General features: G+C 28.8%; 9 protein-coding genes and 1 non-coding gene across 10 annotated transcripts; 5 read left to right on the top strand and 5 right to left on the bottom strand.

Moving 5' to 3' along the window:
• The first annotated feature begins 17 nt into the window (after positions 1 to 17).
• On the top strand, positions 18 to 88 carry PWA37_000661. The gene has a single exon. It is a non-coding gene; the product is annotated as a tRNA-Gly (tRNA).
• Positions 89 to 1,556: 1,468 nt separating this feature from the next.
• TFB2 (TFIIH/NER complex subunit TFB2) lies at positions 1,557 to 3,215 on the bottom strand (the record flags this gene model as incomplete). The annotated part of the gene is made up of 1 exon (XM_064857330.1): positions 1,557 to 3,215. One exon carries the CDS (start codon positions 3,213 to 3,215, stop codon positions 1,557 to 1,559), a length of 1,659 nt encoding a protein of 552 aa, XP_064716463.1.
• A 392-nt stretch (positions 3,216 to 3,607) lies between these two features.
• Positions 3,608 to 4,303, bottom strand: MEI5 (Mei5p; the record flags this gene model as incomplete). Its single annotated transcript, XM_064857329.1, has 1 exon — positions 3,608 to 4,303. One exon carries the CDS (start codon positions 4,301 to 4,303, stop codon positions 3,608 to 3,610), a length of 696 nt encoding a protein of 231 aa, XP_064716462.1.
• An 862-nt stretch (positions 4,304 to 5,165) lies between these two features.
• Positions 5,166 to 6,785, top strand: VPS30 (beclin 1; the record flags this gene model as incomplete). The annotated part of the gene is made up of 1 exon (XM_064857328.1): positions 5,166 to 6,785. The coding sequence occupies one exon, from the start codon at positions 5,166 to 5,168 to the stop codon at positions 6,783 to 6,785; it is 1,620 nt and encodes a 539-aa protein (XP_064716461.1).
• A 254-nt stretch (positions 6,786 to 7,039) lies between these two features.
• Positions 7,040 to 9,037, bottom strand: DBP1 (putative DEAD-box ATP-dependent RNA helicase DBP1; the record flags this gene model as incomplete). The annotated part of the gene is made up of 1 exon (XM_064857327.1): positions 7,040 to 9,037. The coding sequence occupies one exon, from the start codon at positions 9,035 to 9,037 to the stop codon at positions 7,040 to 7,042; it is 1,998 nt and encodes a 665-aa protein (XP_064716460.1).
• A 1,183-nt stretch (positions 9,038 to 10,220) lies between these two features.
• On the top strand, positions 10,221 to 11,588 carry MRP51 (mitochondrial 37S ribosomal protein bS1m MRP51; the record flags this gene model as incomplete). The annotated part of the gene is made up of 1 exon (XM_064857326.1): positions 10,221 to 11,588. The coding sequence occupies one exon, from the start codon at positions 10,221 to 10,223 to the stop codon at positions 11,586 to 11,588; it is 1,368 nt and encodes a 455-aa protein (XP_064716459.1).
• A 257-nt stretch (positions 11,589 to 11,845) lies between these two features.
• IDI1 (isopentenyl-diphosphate delta-isomerase IDI1) lies at positions 11,846 to 12,691 on the bottom strand (the record flags this gene model as incomplete). Its single annotated transcript, XM_064857325.1, has 1 exon — positions 11,846 to 12,691. One exon carries the CDS (start codon positions 12,689 to 12,691, stop codon positions 11,846 to 11,848), a length of 846 nt encoding a protein of 281 aa, XP_064716458.1.
• Positions 12,692 to 14,406: 1,715 nt separating this feature from the next.
• Positions 14,407 to 15,681, top strand: RPN6 (proteasome regulatory particle lid subunit RPN6; the record flags this gene model as incomplete). Its single annotated transcript, XM_064857324.1, has 1 exon — positions 14,407 to 15,681. One exon carries the CDS (start codon positions 14,407 to 14,409, stop codon positions 15,679 to 15,681), a length of 1,275 nt encoding a protein of 424 aa, XP_064716457.1.
• Positions 15,682 to 16,137: 456 nt separating this feature from the next.
• Positions 16,138 to 16,737, top strand: SNU23 (U4/U6-U5 snRNP complex subunit SNU23; the record flags this gene model as incomplete). The annotated part of the gene is made up of 1 exon (XM_064857323.1): positions 16,138 to 16,737. The coding sequence occupies one exon, from the start codon at positions 16,138 to 16,140 to the stop codon at positions 16,735 to 16,737; it is 600 nt and encodes a 199-aa protein (XP_064716456.1).
• A 244-nt stretch (positions 16,738 to 16,981) lies between these two features.
• On the bottom strand, positions 16,982 to 17,983 carry BUG1 (Bug1p; the record flags this gene model as incomplete). The annotated part of the gene is made up of 1 exon (XM_064857322.1): positions 16,982 to 17,983. One exon carries the CDS (start codon positions 17,981 to 17,983, stop codon positions 16,982 to 16,984), a length of 1,002 nt encoding a protein of 333 aa, XP_064716455.1.
• Between the last annotated feature and the right edge of the window lie 598 nt (positions 17,984 to 18,581).

The raw sequence follows: 18,581 nt of genomic DNA, 5'->3' as shown, positions 1-18,581 counted from the left end.
GGCAACGGATCAGTTGAGCGCAAGTGGTTTAGTGGTAAAATCCAACGTTGCCATCGTTGGGCCCCCGGTTCGATTCCGGGCTTGCGCATTAATTTTTACAAATTTTGCTTTTCATATATCACTCCATACGATTCTGAATAATCGCTAATTAGCTGTAATAAAGGAGACCTATTATAAGATATAATCTCATCTAACATATAAAATAAGATATATAGTCTTTAGTTGTTATTGTCTAGATATGGCATCTAAACTCTATCATATATGTGGCGCAGTCTGGAGAAATATAAGGACGAATGGATAAGAAATTTATGAATATAAAGAACAAGAACATCACTGTCGACTAAAAAGTTTGTACAATCATTTACAATAACACCTAGACAACATATGTCACATTAATGATGTTCCTGCTTTATATCCTTAACTATTAAATACCCTGTATATACTAATCCTTTACAAGGATAATTTAATTATTTTTTATATTACTAAACTATCAGAGTATATTTAAATTATTTATACACTCTAACAGAGTATAGCCATATTAATGAAACACCGTCTATCACAGATGCTCTATAATTTATTATACAAATATAGTGTGTTGATAAATTAAATAGCTAAATACACGTAAATTATCTTTGTGACTCATATCTTGTATACTCTCCATGTCAACTCTAAGTTTTTATACCCAATGCTTGAATAATAGTAGAAATCCACCTACCACGTTTGTAATTCTTAATACTTAGTTTCTCTGTTTCTCTTTTATTATGCATACTAATATTCATAAAATTGTATATATTAAAGTTTATAGCTAATCCTGATTTGTATTTCAATCAATTGGCATATCTCTAAACAATTTATTGATATCACTTTAGAGGATAGCAATGCTTTTGAAAAATTTTACATTATTTCATAATGTGTCATATAATATAGAGAGGTACTACACTTTTAGGATAGAACTGACTTAATAACGAACATTCTTGCTTGATAGAATACTACCTTTATATATTAAATAAAAATCATTGAAGTGTTTTATAATCCATAAATACTATTAAATCTATAAATTGAATAATAAAAAATGTGTTAGACATAAAAGCACAAGAACATGTAGCAGAGTGTAAAATTCCTAATATAACAATTATTAAAAATCATAAAATACTTGGAATATGACATACTTTCATCAGCTAGTTTAGTAAGAAATAGGGTCGACTTAGTATATTTATATCTTTATAAAAAAGCAAATTTTCTTATATAAATTATAGTAAAAATCACAAAGTACTGAAATAATTACTATTTATCATATTTAAATATATTTATTAATAAATTATTATTAATTCATTTAACCATAGATTGAGAATAATTAAAAACATTAAAATATTTGTTTTATAAAGCATTTATTGTAAATTAACCTCAGCATAATTTATCCTAAGATTATCGTATGTTAACTTTCTAAGCATAATACATGACTGACAAATAAATAAAATAAAGTTAAATCATATTTGTTTCTATAATAGCATAATAACAAAGAATTAAGTTTGATGCACAGAATTTTAATCAATAAATCATTGTTTCTTTTTCAATTTTCTTTTCGCATAGTCCAAAACTTGGGAGTTTCCCTCCTTTGAGACAAAGAATTTTCTTTTCTTATCATCCTTCCAAAGTAAAACACCTATATCTTGCGCATACTTGCATAACATATTATACTCTGCACTACTTTCAAAATCAGAATACAATGAGCCTTCATATGTAATGACTCTATCTAATTCTAACTGCCACAATTTAATCTGATCAACTACAGTCGGTGGTAAAATTTGGAGTGTATCTTTCAAATTTGGATCTAATTCCTTCTTTTTCAACAGTTTAGCCTCAGCTAATCTCCTCATTTGTGGATGTGCATGTGTTTCTAAATATGCAATAATCTGGTCTGCTGTAATACCATTCATCAGTGCTCTTCTAACAGATTCTCTAGTTAATTGACCTGTCACCATGTTAATAAATCTTGTTTTTAAATGTACAAATAAACTTAAAACAGCAATTTGTAATGGAGAATTTGAATATGAATATAATTTAAAATTGGTTTCTATAATTAGGGCTCCATCTTGAATTTCTTGAGAATCTATACCTACTTGTTCTTGTTCCTTTCTATTCGTGGAAATACTAGAAATTCCATCTTCTTTTTTGAAATTAATATCATCTTTGTTTTGTCTTAAAACACTATCCATGGCACCAGATGCTGTTCTAATGACATTTCTTGAATCTGATGTCAACATGATAGCTAAACTTGTAGGATAAAAAACATTAGACGTTGCATTCTTTTGAAATACAATACCATAATCTCTCATATCTTTCAGCATAATTTTCTGGGTTGCAGTTAAACTTTCAGTACTATAAGCCTTCCCAACTTCTAATGCACCTAGCATAAATATAAAATTCAGGACCTCCACTGTATCCATTTGCAAAGTTTCAGAAAGTTTTAAATATTGTAATAATAATGTCCAAATTTGAGAACTAATTTCTTGTAACAAAAATTGGAACCCCTCATTAGTAATCTTAAATTCACCTGTCTCCTCAACTTCTTCCATAAGTCCACTATGTTTCAAAAGATTTAAAACGCTATTGGATGGTATTTCAGACATTGGTGTCCCCACCATGAAATGTAATATAGTTTCCCATTTGTTTGCAGAATATTCATCAAGAAGCTGCATATCTATGATCCCTTGTTTTGTATCTTCATCATCTTCAACAACAACACCGAATGAATTGCTAACCTCACCACCTGTCAAAGCATTTCTAAAACTATTTCGAAAAGTTGGATTCAATCCAATCATCAATTGTCCAACTGACTTATTAGGAATAATAAGATGTAATGACTTTAAAGACTTGATGGCCTCTTGGAATTCTAATTTCCCATTTGATTTGATCCATCTATCAAGGTCTCGAAGTGACACATCTGCATCATTAAAAACCATTGACATGACTAAGAATTTCGCTACTTGGGGCAATAACCTATAAATAGCTAAACATGTTGCAGGGGACTCATATAACCTAGTTTGCACTTGTTGAGGAATTTCTTCCAAATATTGATTAACTGAATGCTTCAATAAATTGGTAGTCATCTTCTTTGGTGATGTACAATAAAAGTCAAAATATAAGAAAAACAGAAAAAAAAGGAAGATGTTTATTGCTATATGTACTAAACACAACATCTTATTCGCTAACATTGATTATCAACAGTGTATAATAGCTATTCTTGCAATTATAAAACTAATGCTTTCAATTTTGTTTGCATTTTTTCTTCCTTTTTCCTTTTGTCTTTTTGCTGATTTCAAAAAAAAAGAAAAGGAGAAATTTCTAGTTTTCTTCTTCCGCTATGGGACGATTATGAATAAAAGATTCGAATATAGAGATATTTGGAGAAATGTACTACCCTTTTTCCCCTTTAATCAAATATTTTATGAAATTCCAATCAATTTTGAATAATGCCAATGGTTAATTAAGTCCAAATCATTTTGATAATAATATTATTGTTTATTTGAAACATTTCATACAAATGATGACTAGAGACATTCATAGAAAAAGTAAAGGTAATCATTAATACCAATTATTTGAAAATTCAACCACAAATATCAAATACCATTTTATAATCAATTTTAAGACGATCTGCTAATTCTTTCATATCCATCTCATTACTTGTGGTATCATTCATTTGTTTTTCTAGTTTTTGTAATTCATTTTGTTTATGGATCTGAAAATCCTTTAATCGCTCGTCCATCATTTTTTTATACTCTACTTGATCATCAATAGGCAATGATTTGAAGTCTTCTGATTCAACTACTGTATCAATTTCATCTTGCATAGAATCATCCATCATGTATTCAAGTCTCTTTTTTTGTAAATCAAATTCTTTCTTTCTCAACTGTTGATAGCCACCTATTTTATCAATTTTACAGAGAGTCATATTCAAAATATATGACATTGCTGCCTGTGTTATACACCTCCATTTTTGTGTAAGTTTTCTAGTATTTATTTCTTTATCATACTTATTCAAAATAATCAAGGCTTGTTTTAATTCTTCAATTTTTATAGAAAGGGCATTTTTAGAAGAATATGTGTTCTTAGTATTATTATCCATTTTTAACTTAATTGATTTATCTAAACAACTTTCTATAGAGTTCATTATTTTCCCCTTTTTAAAGGGACACTGAAATGGTTTATTATTATGTTTTTGAACTTTTGAAGGCTTTGGTGTACTTTGTACCAACAAAGCATTAGCATTTTCTCTTTCCATCTCCATACTATCTAGGCTCATTGCAATTACTAAATTAGACCAGAAAACCAGTTTATTAAGACTCCGTTGTTTACAAAGTTTTTGAAGTTCTAGCAATAATAAATATATATGTAAGCTATTATAGTTTATTTTTTTCTTCTTCTTATACTATCAAGATATAACTAAAAACAAAGAAAACGAAACACCTCAGCGGCTAAATTTCCTTATTTTTATATACTCTAAATTTTGGTAGCTTTCGGAATTTTCAAATCCAGCAGTTAATCAAAAATGCTCCTTTACAATTCTCTCCGCCCTATTTCCGCACGGAATTGAAAAGGATTTATTTTTATTCTTAATTTTGATTTCAGTTCATCTGTCAATAATTAAAAAGAGTTATCTGTGCTATCCAATCTGGGTCATTAATTATTACAAGTTAGAGAAATCTTTCTTAATTATGGCTCTATGGCCATATTAATGTTTGGTTTTTCTTAGTAGACTTATCCTTCTTCTGGGAGGGAAAGAATTGGCGGAATTCCAAATAAAATTCCGGAGGAGTTTTATTAGGCCCTTCCAAAAAAAAAAAAAACAACAACAACAATAATATTCCGTGAATGGTCTGTTTTCTCGATTTAGTTTGGTTCTTTTCTTTTCTTTTCTTTTTTATCTTATAGACTTATCTATGTAAAATATACTTCTTTACTTCTTTCCTATCTTTCCTACCTTTCTCAGCTCATTTATAAATTATACAATATAGATCAATAAATACATAAACTTCTGAGTTGTAAATAAATTCAAATTAGTAAATAAAATTTTTAGAGAACAAATGGAATAGTAATTTGGACAGTTTTTATCAGCAGATCTCTCATACCCCTATTTCTTTTATATTTCTAAATTAAACAATATCATGATTAGTACACAAGAGGACCATTCCTTACGATGTCAGAAGTGTCATTTACCACTTCAACTAGATTTATCCCTATTAGATTTGAGTTTATCTCAAAGAAATTTAATTGTTACTAGTATTGGCGACCAAGATACCACGGAAACTATACTTCATGGTGACTATTTTCCTAAAGAAAGACTGAATAAATTGAAGAATGTTATAAGTAGTAGTCGGATAAATCGTTTGTCGTCCTTGAATAACAATTCTGAAAAAGACCAACCTACAGTTCCAGTTGTAACTAGAAATGAAAATTCACAAGTCGATGATGGAAAATTTGAAACTGATGTCGGTAGTAGCAAAAGCGGACTACAGAGTACTTTAAATTCAGGGAAGACACTCTCTACCCAAATATCTACATTATCAAATATCTTCAATATTTTGTCTTCAAAGAGTTCCATAGACTATCCGATTTGTCAAGATTGTTGTGACATATTAATACAAAAATTAAAAAAGGACTATAATGAAACATTGGAAGAGAAAGAGCTGTATTCTCAATTTCTAGAAAGATTGAAAAGACAACATTCTATTCAAAGTAAAGATGATATTTTGACGAAACCCAATGACCATAAGGATATAAAGAGAGATAATACAGGTAGTTTCAATAATATCACTGAGGAGTTAGATTTAGAGTATGAAGATGTTTTAAAAGAGAAAGATTTATTACTTGAAAAGCTACAACAATTGGAGGAAGACGAGGAAAATTTAGATAGAGAGATTTCAAAATTAACAGAAAAATTAAAAAAGAAAAATTTAGAAGACGATTCTTTAATGGAAGAAATCAATTTACAAGAAGTATCTCAATACGAATTTCAAATTGAATTACAAAATATACAGAATCAATATGAGACTTCTTTAAACAATTTAGATTTATTGAGGAAAACCAACATTTATAATGAGACATTTAAAATATCACATAAGGGTCCATTTGGTACGATTAACGGATTAAGATTAGGTAGCATATATAAGATTCCAGTCTCATGGAAAGAAATAAATGCAGCATTAGGCCAAGTTGTACTATTATTAAGACTACTCAGTGACCAGCTGAATTATCCATTAAAAAATTATCGATTGGAACCACTAGGATCCTATTCTAAGATATTGAAGTATGACATAACTATTAAAAACTGGACAACTTTAGAAGTGTACTATGATGAAAATTTCAAATTTACCAAATTATTTCATTCTGAGACTAATTTTGATAAAAGTTTAGAAAGTTTACTTGATATTGTTCAACAGTTATCTCAATATATCTTAAACCCGGTTCAAAATAGCATATTTACTGCTAATAACACTCAAGATAGAAATAATAGTGAGTCTGCTACTACTAATAATATTGAAAATAGACTATCTAATGAAAGCAAGTATGTTCAAAGGTCATCATTAACAAAAACTAATGTCAATAATACAACAATAGATGAACTACCGTATCCAATATTTGATGGGAAAATCAATTCATTATCAGTGACTCTTTATGGTAAAGAACCTGATATCAAATGGACCACTGCAATGAAATTTTTATTAACAAATTTAAAATGGTTATTATTACTTTCTACAAAAAATTTAGATATTGTTTCTCAATAATTTTTATTATCTCTTTTTTTCTAATACTTTTTTGTTTTTGATGAGAAGCAGTTTAAAAGATAGAGAATATAAAAAGAAAGAAAAAAAAAACTAACATAATCTTTGGAATATTTATAGACATATATATATATAGGAAAAGAAAACAGTATAAATATAAATTTTGGCCAAAAAAAAAGAAAGAAAAGTAAAGAGATTGTTCAAAAATTGAGACCAGAGGCATGGAGAAAAACTTTTAGCAATATTGTTTTCTCCGCTTACCACCAAGAATTACTTGAACCTTGTTGTCTATCGGTATTATTCCAGGAGGAAGATGAACCAAACCCACTATTGCTCCAATTATTTCCGTAACCTCTTGAATATTTACCCCAAGAATTGCCTGTAGTTGATTTTCTAAAATCTCTTGTACTCTCGCCTCTGCGTCCACTATTACTACCACTACCTCTATAATTATATCTATTATTAAAAGCATGGATATCATTAGAATGAGCATTAGAATAATTTTTCTTGGAGGAGTACCTTATAGCATCCATTAAGAAAGGTGGAACATCTTGATTTGTTTCTTTTAATAGCGCAATAAGATCCTTAACAATATTTGAATTATTTTCATTAAAAAATGAGATTGCTACACCAGTATTACCTGCACGACCAGTTCTACCGATTCTATGAACGTAATCATCTATGTCTGTAGGTAAATCAAAATTGATGACTAATGTTACATTAGGGATATCTAAACCTCTTGCAGCAACTGCTGTGGCGACTAAGATATTAGCTGCCCCACTTTTAAATGCGCTTAAAGCACGTTCTCTCTCAATCTGCGTTCTATCACCATGGATAGCAGTCGACCTGAAGTTTTGTAAAATTAAAAAATCCGTCAGTTGGTCGGCTAATCTCTTAGTCTCCACAAAGATTAAAGTTAACCCTTTTGAGGAATCTAATAAAAGATCTAATAAAGTAGATTTTTTATCAGCATCATCCACAAATAAAATTTGTTGAGTAATGTTTTCCGATGTTGAGCCAACTCTGCCGACAGACAAGAAAATGTAGTTATTTAAAAAATCACGAGCTAAATGTTGAATATTTACTGGGAAAGTAGCAGAAAACATCAAGTTTTGTCTTTTTTCTACAGATGGCATGTCACATCCTTCAACAATATGTCTAATTTGTGGTTCAAATCCCATATCCAACATTTTATCAGCTTCATCTAGGATTAGGTATCTGACATTTTTCAAAGAAATCTTGCCACGCTCTATTAGATCATTCAATCTACCTGGTGTAGCTACTAATAAATCGCACCCAGAATTAATGTCCCTCATTTGTAATCCAATAGGAGCACCACCATACACTACACAGGGTTTAACCCAAGACCTATAAGTGAACTTGACAGCTTCTTGATAAATTTGTGTAGTTAGTTCTCTTGTTGGAGAGAGAATAATACACCTTGGTAACCCCTTTTTAGCATAATAAGAGTAATAGTTGTGATCATTATTACCTAATTGTTGTTGTTGTTCTGTTGAGGAAGAATGATCTTGAGTTGGACCAGTTAAAAACATTTCCGATAAAATTGGGAATAAAAACCCACCAGTTTTACCAGAACCAGTTTGTGCACAACCCATTAAATCTCTACCTTGAGTGACAATAGGTATAGAATATTTTTGAACAGGGGTTGGCTTAATAAAGTTAGCCAAATGAATATTTTCTAAAAGCAAAGGTTCTAGAGGAGGAGATTTAAAATCTTCTATTGGATCTGGTACATTATCACCTGATGCTTCAACAGGTATATCGTCATAGTTGTCGAAATTGATACCTGAATGATTATTTGGTACTAAACTTGTGTCACCAAATAACTGAATCTCTACTCGTTCATTTCGTGGAGCAGGGCAATGTTTCCCATTGATCCATCTTGAATGAGGAGATGTGTAACTTTTACTATTACTATTATTATTATTATTATTATTATTCTTACGGAAATTTGGATTATAATTATATGACTTAGGATAATTTACATTAATATTTTTGTTATAATTATTATCTCTATTAGAGTGATAGTTTTTTTTATTATGGAAAAATCTATTATTATCGGCTGTATTTGTTGTTGTTGTCTCCACTTTATTTTTATTAAATGGTAAAGATGGTATATTTAGATCTATTTGCAAATTTTTATTTTTATTTCTATTTTTATTTCTATTGTTTAATTCAAAAGTATTAATATCAGATTCAGTGTTACCTCTTAAATGAGGAGGTATATAACCCATAGTGAGCAAGAAAAAAAATTTTTTTTAATGTGAACTGTTATTATATTGTATATACAGACTTAATAGAGTGTAATGTATTTTTATTATTAATATGAAGGGTAAATATAAATATAAATATAAATATAAATATAAATATAAATATAAATATAAATATAAATATATATGTATATGTATAATGTTATATGTATCTATATTTCTTTATATCATAATTAAAAGGAAGTTAAATAAATCTATATAATTTCGCAGAACGTAAAAATGATATGCACATATATATATATATATATATACATATATATTTCTGTATCCACTCCCCTATTTATATGAAAATTTTTTCAAGAAATCAAATTTGTGTAATATTCCTAGCTGGATAATTAGCGGTGCTCCAAAGATAGAAAAAGAGATATAGAGACTGCCAGATAAATAAATATAACACTCTCTTAAGTTTGTTGTATACGTCTTGTGTTTGTTTGTTTTGCTTGTTTTGCTTGTTTTATGTGTCCTTTGTTCTCTTTTTACCTGTGAAAATAAACAAATGTTTAATATTTCTTTTGTCTCTATATGTGTGACAAGAATAGATGAAACATATGACAATAATTTGACTATTGTTTCCTTGTCTATTATCATTCAATATTTAATTGTTTATAACACATCATTAGAACACAAAAAAAAAGTGAGCAGACTTGAGTGTCTATTGTTTTTATTTTTTATTTATTTATGTTTTTTTTTTTTTGGAAAAACAACACTATAAAACGATAATGACAAATATATGACGGCATGGCACAACACCAAAGAATCAGAAATGAACAATAAAAATAAAAAGTCCGGTCCTACATGTGGTGTATGGATGTCATCAAGGAAACTGAGGAAAACAAACAAAAGAAAACTCGAACAGAAAGTTTTACAACACCTCCGCCGTAACTCGAACACACGATAACACCAGGGAACACTCTGTAAAGTCATTTTGAACGAAAATATACAGTATAGTGTCTGAATCAGAGCAAATAAAACAAAGATAAAAAAAATAACAAAAATGAGTTAGCAAAGAAAAAGGAAAGTTTTTGGAGGACTGACAAAGATAAGCAAAGATAGAAAGACACAGACAAAAGGGTGTCAATAGTTGAATGCAACGAATACATCAAAAATATTATTAAGAAGCCAAAAAAGACAAAAAAAAAAAAATTAAATGCCTTCTGTGTCTGATCTATTACGCGAGAGTAAATTGGCACAAGTTGCTAAACCATCCTTAAGGCATAGATTATCCTTCACATTAAGGGGTTCACATTTTCCAACGCATCAAATTATTGAAACCAAACCAAGCTCTTTAGCCAGAAATGATTGGGGTTTGAAAAACAGCATTCCAACTAACAAATACCAAAAGCAGACCAAGTATATGGTTGTTGAACAATTGGACACTTTAGAGAGAATGACCCAATTTGAATATAATGGTGGTTCTCAATGGAATAGAATCAGATTTCAAGAAATGGGTATTATACCTAAATTTAACATAGGCCAAAGAAATCCCCTCTTTAATTTTAAAGAAAATAAATTAATCGATGAAAGTAATAGTGATAATAATATCAATAGCAATAACAATAATAGTCCTAGTATAAATTCTTGTGATGAAACTCCTCGAAAAAATACCAACACTTATCGTAATAGACAAGTTATTGGCGATTCCCAATTAAGAATGATCTCACAAGTGTTAAATGTCAATAATCTTACATCACCTAACAATCATCATAATGGGAATCATGGTACTATGACTATGAAACAAGAAAAGATTCAATTGAAATCTAAATTAAATCTATTGCGTCAATATAGAAAGGAATTTAAAGAATGGTTGTTAGCAAACTATCCTGAATCTCTTTTACATAAAAGATTTAACTCGATGGAACTGAAAGACAAGGCCTCACAATTCTTACAAGAAAAATTGTATTCTAAATCCAAAAATAACCCAATTGGATATATAAATGATAGAATCGTTGGTACTGGAGGTCTAACATATAACCTTAGCGGTAGGTTAAAGGTTACACCACACGGGATACGAGACAAAGTTATAGTGCCAGGTAGAATCCTATCTAATACAACAAATAGAGGTATGAGATCCTCCACACACGGTGGTATGTATAATAATAACAACAGTCACTCTAGTAATAAAAATAATGTCATGTATAGTGCAGCTATTGGTGGGTTCTTGGCTAAAGCTAATTTCAATAATGGTGCAAAAATAAGTTATGGTATGGGCAGTTTTCTAAGAGAATTGGTGTTACCATTTGAGGTTGAAAATGTTACAATGGAGCCAAATGGTAGAATCCATATGACTGCATCCACTATAACTGTAATGAAACCAAATGAGGAGACTTTATCAACGTCAAATCCAAATAATCGTTATGGTAATAACAACAGCCACAACCACAATAATATGAACATGAATTTGAATTTTAATAAACAGAGTTTCATACACAATCAGTCAATGGGTAGTAGAAGGCAGAATTCAAAGAAAGAAATCAATGATCTATTGTATACGCTAGAGAATACCGGGAAAGACTAAACATACTATATTATATCTTTATTATTATTATCATTATTATTTTTTAATCAATATCCTATCTTCTTTCATTTCTTCCCCTTCTCTTAACCTTTAACAATTCCTCTTTTTCACAAAAATAAATAACATGTAAATAACACCATTTATATATATATATATACATAGATAAATACTTAAAAAACAAGAATTAAACAAATAAATAATTAAATATATATATACACTTATGTCTTTATCTGTGTGGTTAATATGTATATGTACATTCACAACATTCTATAAATATTGGTATCATTTTCTACTTTAGTTAAATCATTTAATTGATCCCACCAGGTGAACAAATAATTTTCACAAATGATTTTAAACCATGGTGTAAAATGACAATTTTCCTTATCGTTCAACATTTCCTGGAAGCGTTCCCTGTCAACCCACATGTAATTCTCGACCTCGTTGTAATTAGGATTGATTGTCAAGAACTTATCTTTCTCGACTTTATAAATCAAAATATAATCGATTTCGTGTTCCCCCCATCTATTTTCTGGATCATTACATGGGGCCATGTAGTGAATTCTATTCAAGAAATGGAATTCACCCTTCCTCTTCAAATCATCTGCTGGAATACCTAATTCGTGATCCAATTTTCTAATGGCTGCATTAATGACACCTTTGACATTTTTGTTTAGATCTGTATTAGTAACGTCCCCAATTTCATCATCGATAGATAATGGATGAGAACAGCATGTGTTAGTCCACAAAAGGGGGAATGTAATCTTTTCTTTAGCTCTTCTTTGTAGCAGAAGTTTCCCATTGGAATCAAAAATAAAACACGAAAAGGCTCTATGTAACAACCCGCGTTCGATGTTAGTCAGTAGATGGCATGTTTTCTTAGTGGCAGTACCTACAACGTTGTCGTTATAATCTAGAACTATACAGTTTTCATTCATTAGTTTGATCTGTTCTTCATCGTGACCTGAGAATTCTGCATCATCCTCTGTTGAAATTTCACTGGATTTAGAATTTGGACGATTGGAGATTGGTATTATATCATTTGAAAATTGTGATAAAATATCATTTTCAGATAAGGATTTAACCAGCTCGTTGTATTTAGACATATTGTAGTTATAAATAAATTATTAATGATAAAATAAATAAAATAAATAAATATGAATGTCTTTATGTATATATGTGCAGTTTCAGTGTTTTAAAAGTGAACAACTAAAATATATAGCACTAAAATAAAAAAGGCCTGTAAAAATACGATAAGCGATGCAAAGAAATATCATAAAATCTAAACTCAGAAATAAATACAGCCTGCAAGTGTAAACTAAGCAATTAATAAATGTCAATATACATACATGTATATATATATGTGTGTGTATATATGTATGTGCATGATTGTCGTTATTATATATAGATATTTCCTATCAACGGATATACAGTGGAAACTGTGAAATGAAACCGATCGAAACAGTGTGAGGGAAAAAGAAAAATTTCATATTTCCCCCTCTTTTCCGCAAGAGAAAGAGAGAGAGACAGAAAAGAGGGAAAGAGTAGAGAAGATGTTTTCAAAATCGAGAAGAGGCCCACACACGCAGCATCTATCGGTCCAGAGTACAAAGAAACAGGGAAACAAAGCCTGGAGTTCCCGGAAAAAACTAAAAAAAAAAAAAAAAAAAAAAAAAACAAAAGAATGCTCGAATGCTCGAACGCTCGAACAACAATTGAAAAACAAAAGAAAAACAACAACTTTTCATGTGAACAATTAAAAGCCTTTCGAAGATGAAATGAATTAAGAAATATGTTAAACAAACAAGCAAACAAACTATCCGTTTTTCGATTTACTAAAATTTCCATTTTCTTCTATATTTACAATTCTAAACTTTTTCATATTATATGACGTATATCAAGTCAATTACTTTCAAGGCTTTATTTACAATTATTTAGTGGCAATGTGGTTCGAACTTGGGAACATGCAGACTTATAATGTCAAAATGGTATCTTCCTTTCTATAACTGATTCATATATTTTACCACATTTACTTATTTATTTATCTTTTATTTTTTATTTTTCTCTCAAGTAAAAAAAAAAACATTTGCTGATACATTTTCTCTGGATAATAAAAATCAATTGATTCTACTATTAAACTTGAGATTTTACTCGTTTTCAATCTTGTTGTTCAAATCCTGCACAAAAAAGAATTATCTCATCTTAATGGTTTCCTATGTTTTATTTAATTGTGTTTCAATTGATTTAATATATAACCCAAAAAACTTGTTGATCATATTACATACAGTCTAACCTTAAATATAATCATTTGTACTGTGTATAACTCCAGTATACATATATTTGGTTGTCTGAAAAAAACAATAGTTACCGATTTTCGTGAAAAATAACATTTTTGAAGATACTCTTTGTTTTCAAATGTTCAAAAAAAATAAAAATAAAGAGATCATGTGATCAAGCTGATTATTTTCGTTTTTATGTTATTTCACCATAATTGGTGGCGTAAAGTACCACATAGTAAAGAAATCTTCTTCCTTTAATATACGTTTTTGCAATAACCAGAGTATATGTTAAAAAAAACATTAAGAAGATCAATAAAAATAAGAGATCAAAACCGTTCATAACTGTCCATATATAAAACAATATATACATCCAATAACTTTATTTTTGTTCAATAGCATTAGATACTGATTATTTTTTTATTTCTATTTCTATTTTTTTTTGTATTTTAACAAACATAGAAAACAGACAAGGAACCTATTTAACTTATCATAATATAAAATTACTTAATAATCATTACATATACTTATAAATCACAGAAATCATGTTAGAAATAGATATTGCAAGACAATTGGTAAGGAAAAAAAAATTTGATGAAGCTGAATCTAAGTATATTTCCATATTGGACCGTGACATTAAGGCAACTGATTTAACTGAAAAGGGTAAGAATGAATTGGAATCCTGTATACTTGAACTTGGTGAGATCTATATCACTACTGAAAATATCACTAAATTACGTGAATTTATTCTTCAATCAACAGACTATTCCATGAGACTGGCAAAATCTAAAACTGCTAAGATTTTAAAAACTCTGATTGATAAGTTTGAACAAGTTCCAAATTCATTAGATGACCAAATATATGTCTGTAAAAAGAGTATCGAATTTGCTAAAAGAGAGAAAAGAATGTTTTTGAAGAATTCTTTAACTATTAAATTAGCTAATTTGCATTATCAAAAGAAACAATATAAAGATGCCTTGAACTTGATTATTTCCTTGCTGACCGAGTTTAAAAAGTTAGATGATAAACCATCCTTAGTTGATGTCCATCTTTTAGAATGCAAAATTTATCATAAACTGAGAAATTTGGCAAAATCTAAGGCTGCTTTGACTGCATCAAGAACAGCCGCAAATTCTATCTATTGTCCAACAGTAACTATGGCTGAATTAGATTTAATGAGTGGGGTTCTACATTGTGAAGATAAGGATTATAAAACTGCCTTTTCATATTTCTATGAAAGTTTTGAAAGTTACCATAATTTAACAACACACAATTCATACGAAAGAGCATGCACCGTATTAAAATATATGCTATTATCTAAGATTATGTTAAATCTTATCGATGATGTGAAACAGATATTGAATGCTAAATATACAAAGAAAACATATCAATCGCGTCAAATTGACGCTATGAAAGCTATAGCTGAAGCTTATAATAATAGATCTCTATTAGAATTTAACAATGCATTGAAAGTGTACCATAATGATTTAATGACAGATGATTTAATTAGATCTCATTTCAATGCCTTATACGATACTTTATTAGAATCTAATCTTTGTAAAATTATTGAGCCATTTGAATGTGTTGAAATCTCACATATTGCAAAGATGATTGGATTAGATGTAGAACAAGTCGAAGGGAAACTTTCACAAATGATATTAGATAAAGTATTCTATGGTGTCTTGGATCAAGGAAATGGATGGTTATACATTTACAATACCCCAAGACAAGATGCTACTTACGATAGCGCTTTGGAATTGGTTGGACAATTAAATAAAGTTGTAGATCAATTGTTTGAAAAGGCTAGTGTTCTTTATTAGTTCGAATTATAAACATATATATATATATATATCATCTTAACAACGTACTGATGCTTTTATAATTTTGTCTGTAATCATTTAATGGTTTTGTGGACTCTTGGTATGTGCTCTTTTGAATTCGTAAAATAAAATGTTCACTATATGTTAACGTTGCATATCTCTGATGAAGAACACCCTTTTTAGAACAAAATAAGACTAATAAAGAAAAACAAAACAAAAAAGAAAACAAGAAAATATACAATTAAATGGATAAATGTAAAGGTCAGTAACTAAATATATAGCCTAATACTAAAAATCATACCTCCCTTGGATCATTTAGAAGAGAATATTCAATCTAAGCAAAAAAAACCTTAAGTTGGAATATGAGGTTTAAGTTGAGGAACTTATTATTAAAACGATATATATAGTTAATCTATAGATTATACTGCAATATATTTAATACAATTATATATAAAAATGGATACAAAATTTGGAAGAAGAACATGGGATAGAAGTCAATTTATTATACATAAGGATGATGATAGTAATGCCAGCAAAGATGAGCATGATAATAAATTACGTGAACTCAATGATGAACAATTAATGCTGCTAAAGAAAAAATATACAAATTATGATCAGATAATGAGAGATTCAATAAAGGGACTAAATCAAAAAACTTTACGTACTAATATATCACAATATAAAAGAGGCAAACAGTTTGGTTTTTATTGCGATTTATGTAATCTAACTTTTAAAGATAGTTTACAATACATTGATCACCTAAACAGTAAAATACACCAAATTAAATTTAAAACTATATTTGATGAGGATTTGATATCGAATAAGAGGGATAATGATGATATTTCAGTGCAAGAATTTCATGATTCATATTTACGTGAGATAAAACAATTTATCAAAAGTCACCAAATCTTTAGTTCGTCAAAGGATTCCAAGGATTCAAAGAATTTGAAAGTTAATAGCAAGATAAAAATAGGAAAAGTCGATAAAATAAGTACGAACGATTCACAAATAAGTAAATTAATGGGATTTACAAGGTTTGAATCCACTAAGAAATAATACTAGTTAATTTTTGGTAAGAATCATGATTATTTAATTTTCATTTCTTATTTTACAAGTGAATATTCAGACACATTAAATAATATTAACTGGGTACATATGTATATTAATATTATGAGTTATTTTTTTGTCTATATATTATTCTACAAAGTACATAAATATATGATTATTTGTGTTGGTGCATTTACGAGTGTTACAAAATGTTTCACAAAGCTAGTGTCTTTCTCTTTCTTCTTTTATTATTCTACAATTCAACAACAGGTCCTGATCCAATACTCCTCCATGTGGTCATGTCAATATTCCAATTCTTCCATTTATCTAATAAAACACGATCTACAACTACTTGTGGAGATTTATTATTTATATGTTCAGACACATTTTGTGGACTGACGGTGGTATTCGAATATGTAGATTGAACAGGTGTGTTTCCACCAGAAGATGATTGGAAACTAGCAAATTTTAGACCAGTATTTGATGTATTGGTGTGATTATAGTTATAATCATTAAATAATTCTCTAGAAGACTCTATTTCCTTTAACTTATTTTCAGTGTCATTTAGTTTAACAGTCATTACATTTATTTGATCCTCTGATTCTTTTAGTTTCATTTTCAATTCACTTACTTCTTCTTGTAATTCTTCGATAGACGTTTCTTGCTCCATATTGGTGAACTTCAACTGTTTTTTTTCTTCCAACAATTTTTCTATTTGTTCTTTTAATTTAACAATTTCAATTTCCTGTTTTTCTTTTTCAATAGTAGTTAAAAAATTGTCAGACTCGTTATTATCGTTGGACACATCACCAAATAATTCATCGACTTTATTAGATTCTTCACTTTGTTCAAACGCTTTGTTGTGTAGTTCTAGTCGTGTTTCTTCATTGCTTTCTATCTCTTTACTTTCATTTCCAACAATATTTACTTCAGAGTCATTTGAAATTTCCTCGATACCATCTTCTTTAGTTGTTGTTGTTGCTGTTGCTTCTTCTTCTTCTTTAGTATTTTCTTCTTTATTAATACCATTATTTAGCTCCGTATTATTGTTAGCAGTATTAGCGACGGGGTCATTTTCATTTTGAATTTCCTCCTCATATTTCTTATTATCAGTTTCAGTTTCAGTATCTTTATTATTCTTGTTCTTATTTTTTTTATTTTTACTCTTCTTCTTCTTTTTCAATTCTTGGACCCTTTTTCTTGCTTCTTCTAATTGTTTAGCCCTCTTCTCATCAACTTCATTATTTTCAGACATATTTGAAACTTTAATTATTCAAATACAACACAATAAAAAGATATATATTAAATTGAAAAATCAATAAATATTAAAAAAAAAATGGAAACTGTTTTGACCCCCTATATTTATTTAAAGAGTTACTTAAAGTTAATTAGTTTCTCAATAAATTGCGCGATGTTAATCTTTATTAACCTTGCAGTATCAACAAACTTAAATAAGCAATATTGCAAATTTTGTTACTGTGTATGACAGATGTATAGGTAGGAATAAGAATCTGCGTTTTTTAAGCGTATATATTCTTGTAATGTATTGAAAAGAAAAGGATTTTACCAATTTTGTTGTTTGTTTTTAAGGATAAAAATATTTAAAATAAAACAAAGAGAAATAAAAAAAATATAAGTAATTTTTTTATATAACCCTACATTATAAACGACATATCTTTGTAAAAATACTTTTTATTCTTTAGTGACCCTAAATATACTCTTGATTGGGTTTGAAAAAATGTGGCTTGTTGGTTTGCTTTTTTTTTATCGTTTTTTTTATCAGTATAATAAAATTGGTGTGTTTCTTCCATTATATGAAAAAGAAAAAAAAAAAATATTGCAAAACAAGAACG

This window comes from Arxiozyma heterogenica, assembly GCF_036370985.1.
Source record: "Arxiozyma heterogenica strain weizmannii chromosome Unknown scaffold_11, whole genome shotgun sequence".
Classification (NCBI taxonomy): domain Eukaryota; kingdom Fungi; phylum Ascomycota; class Saccharomycetes; order Saccharomycetales; family Saccharomycetaceae; genus Arxiozyma; species Arxiozyma heterogenica.
This window is presented reverse-complemented; position numbering and strand designations above follow the sequence as displayed.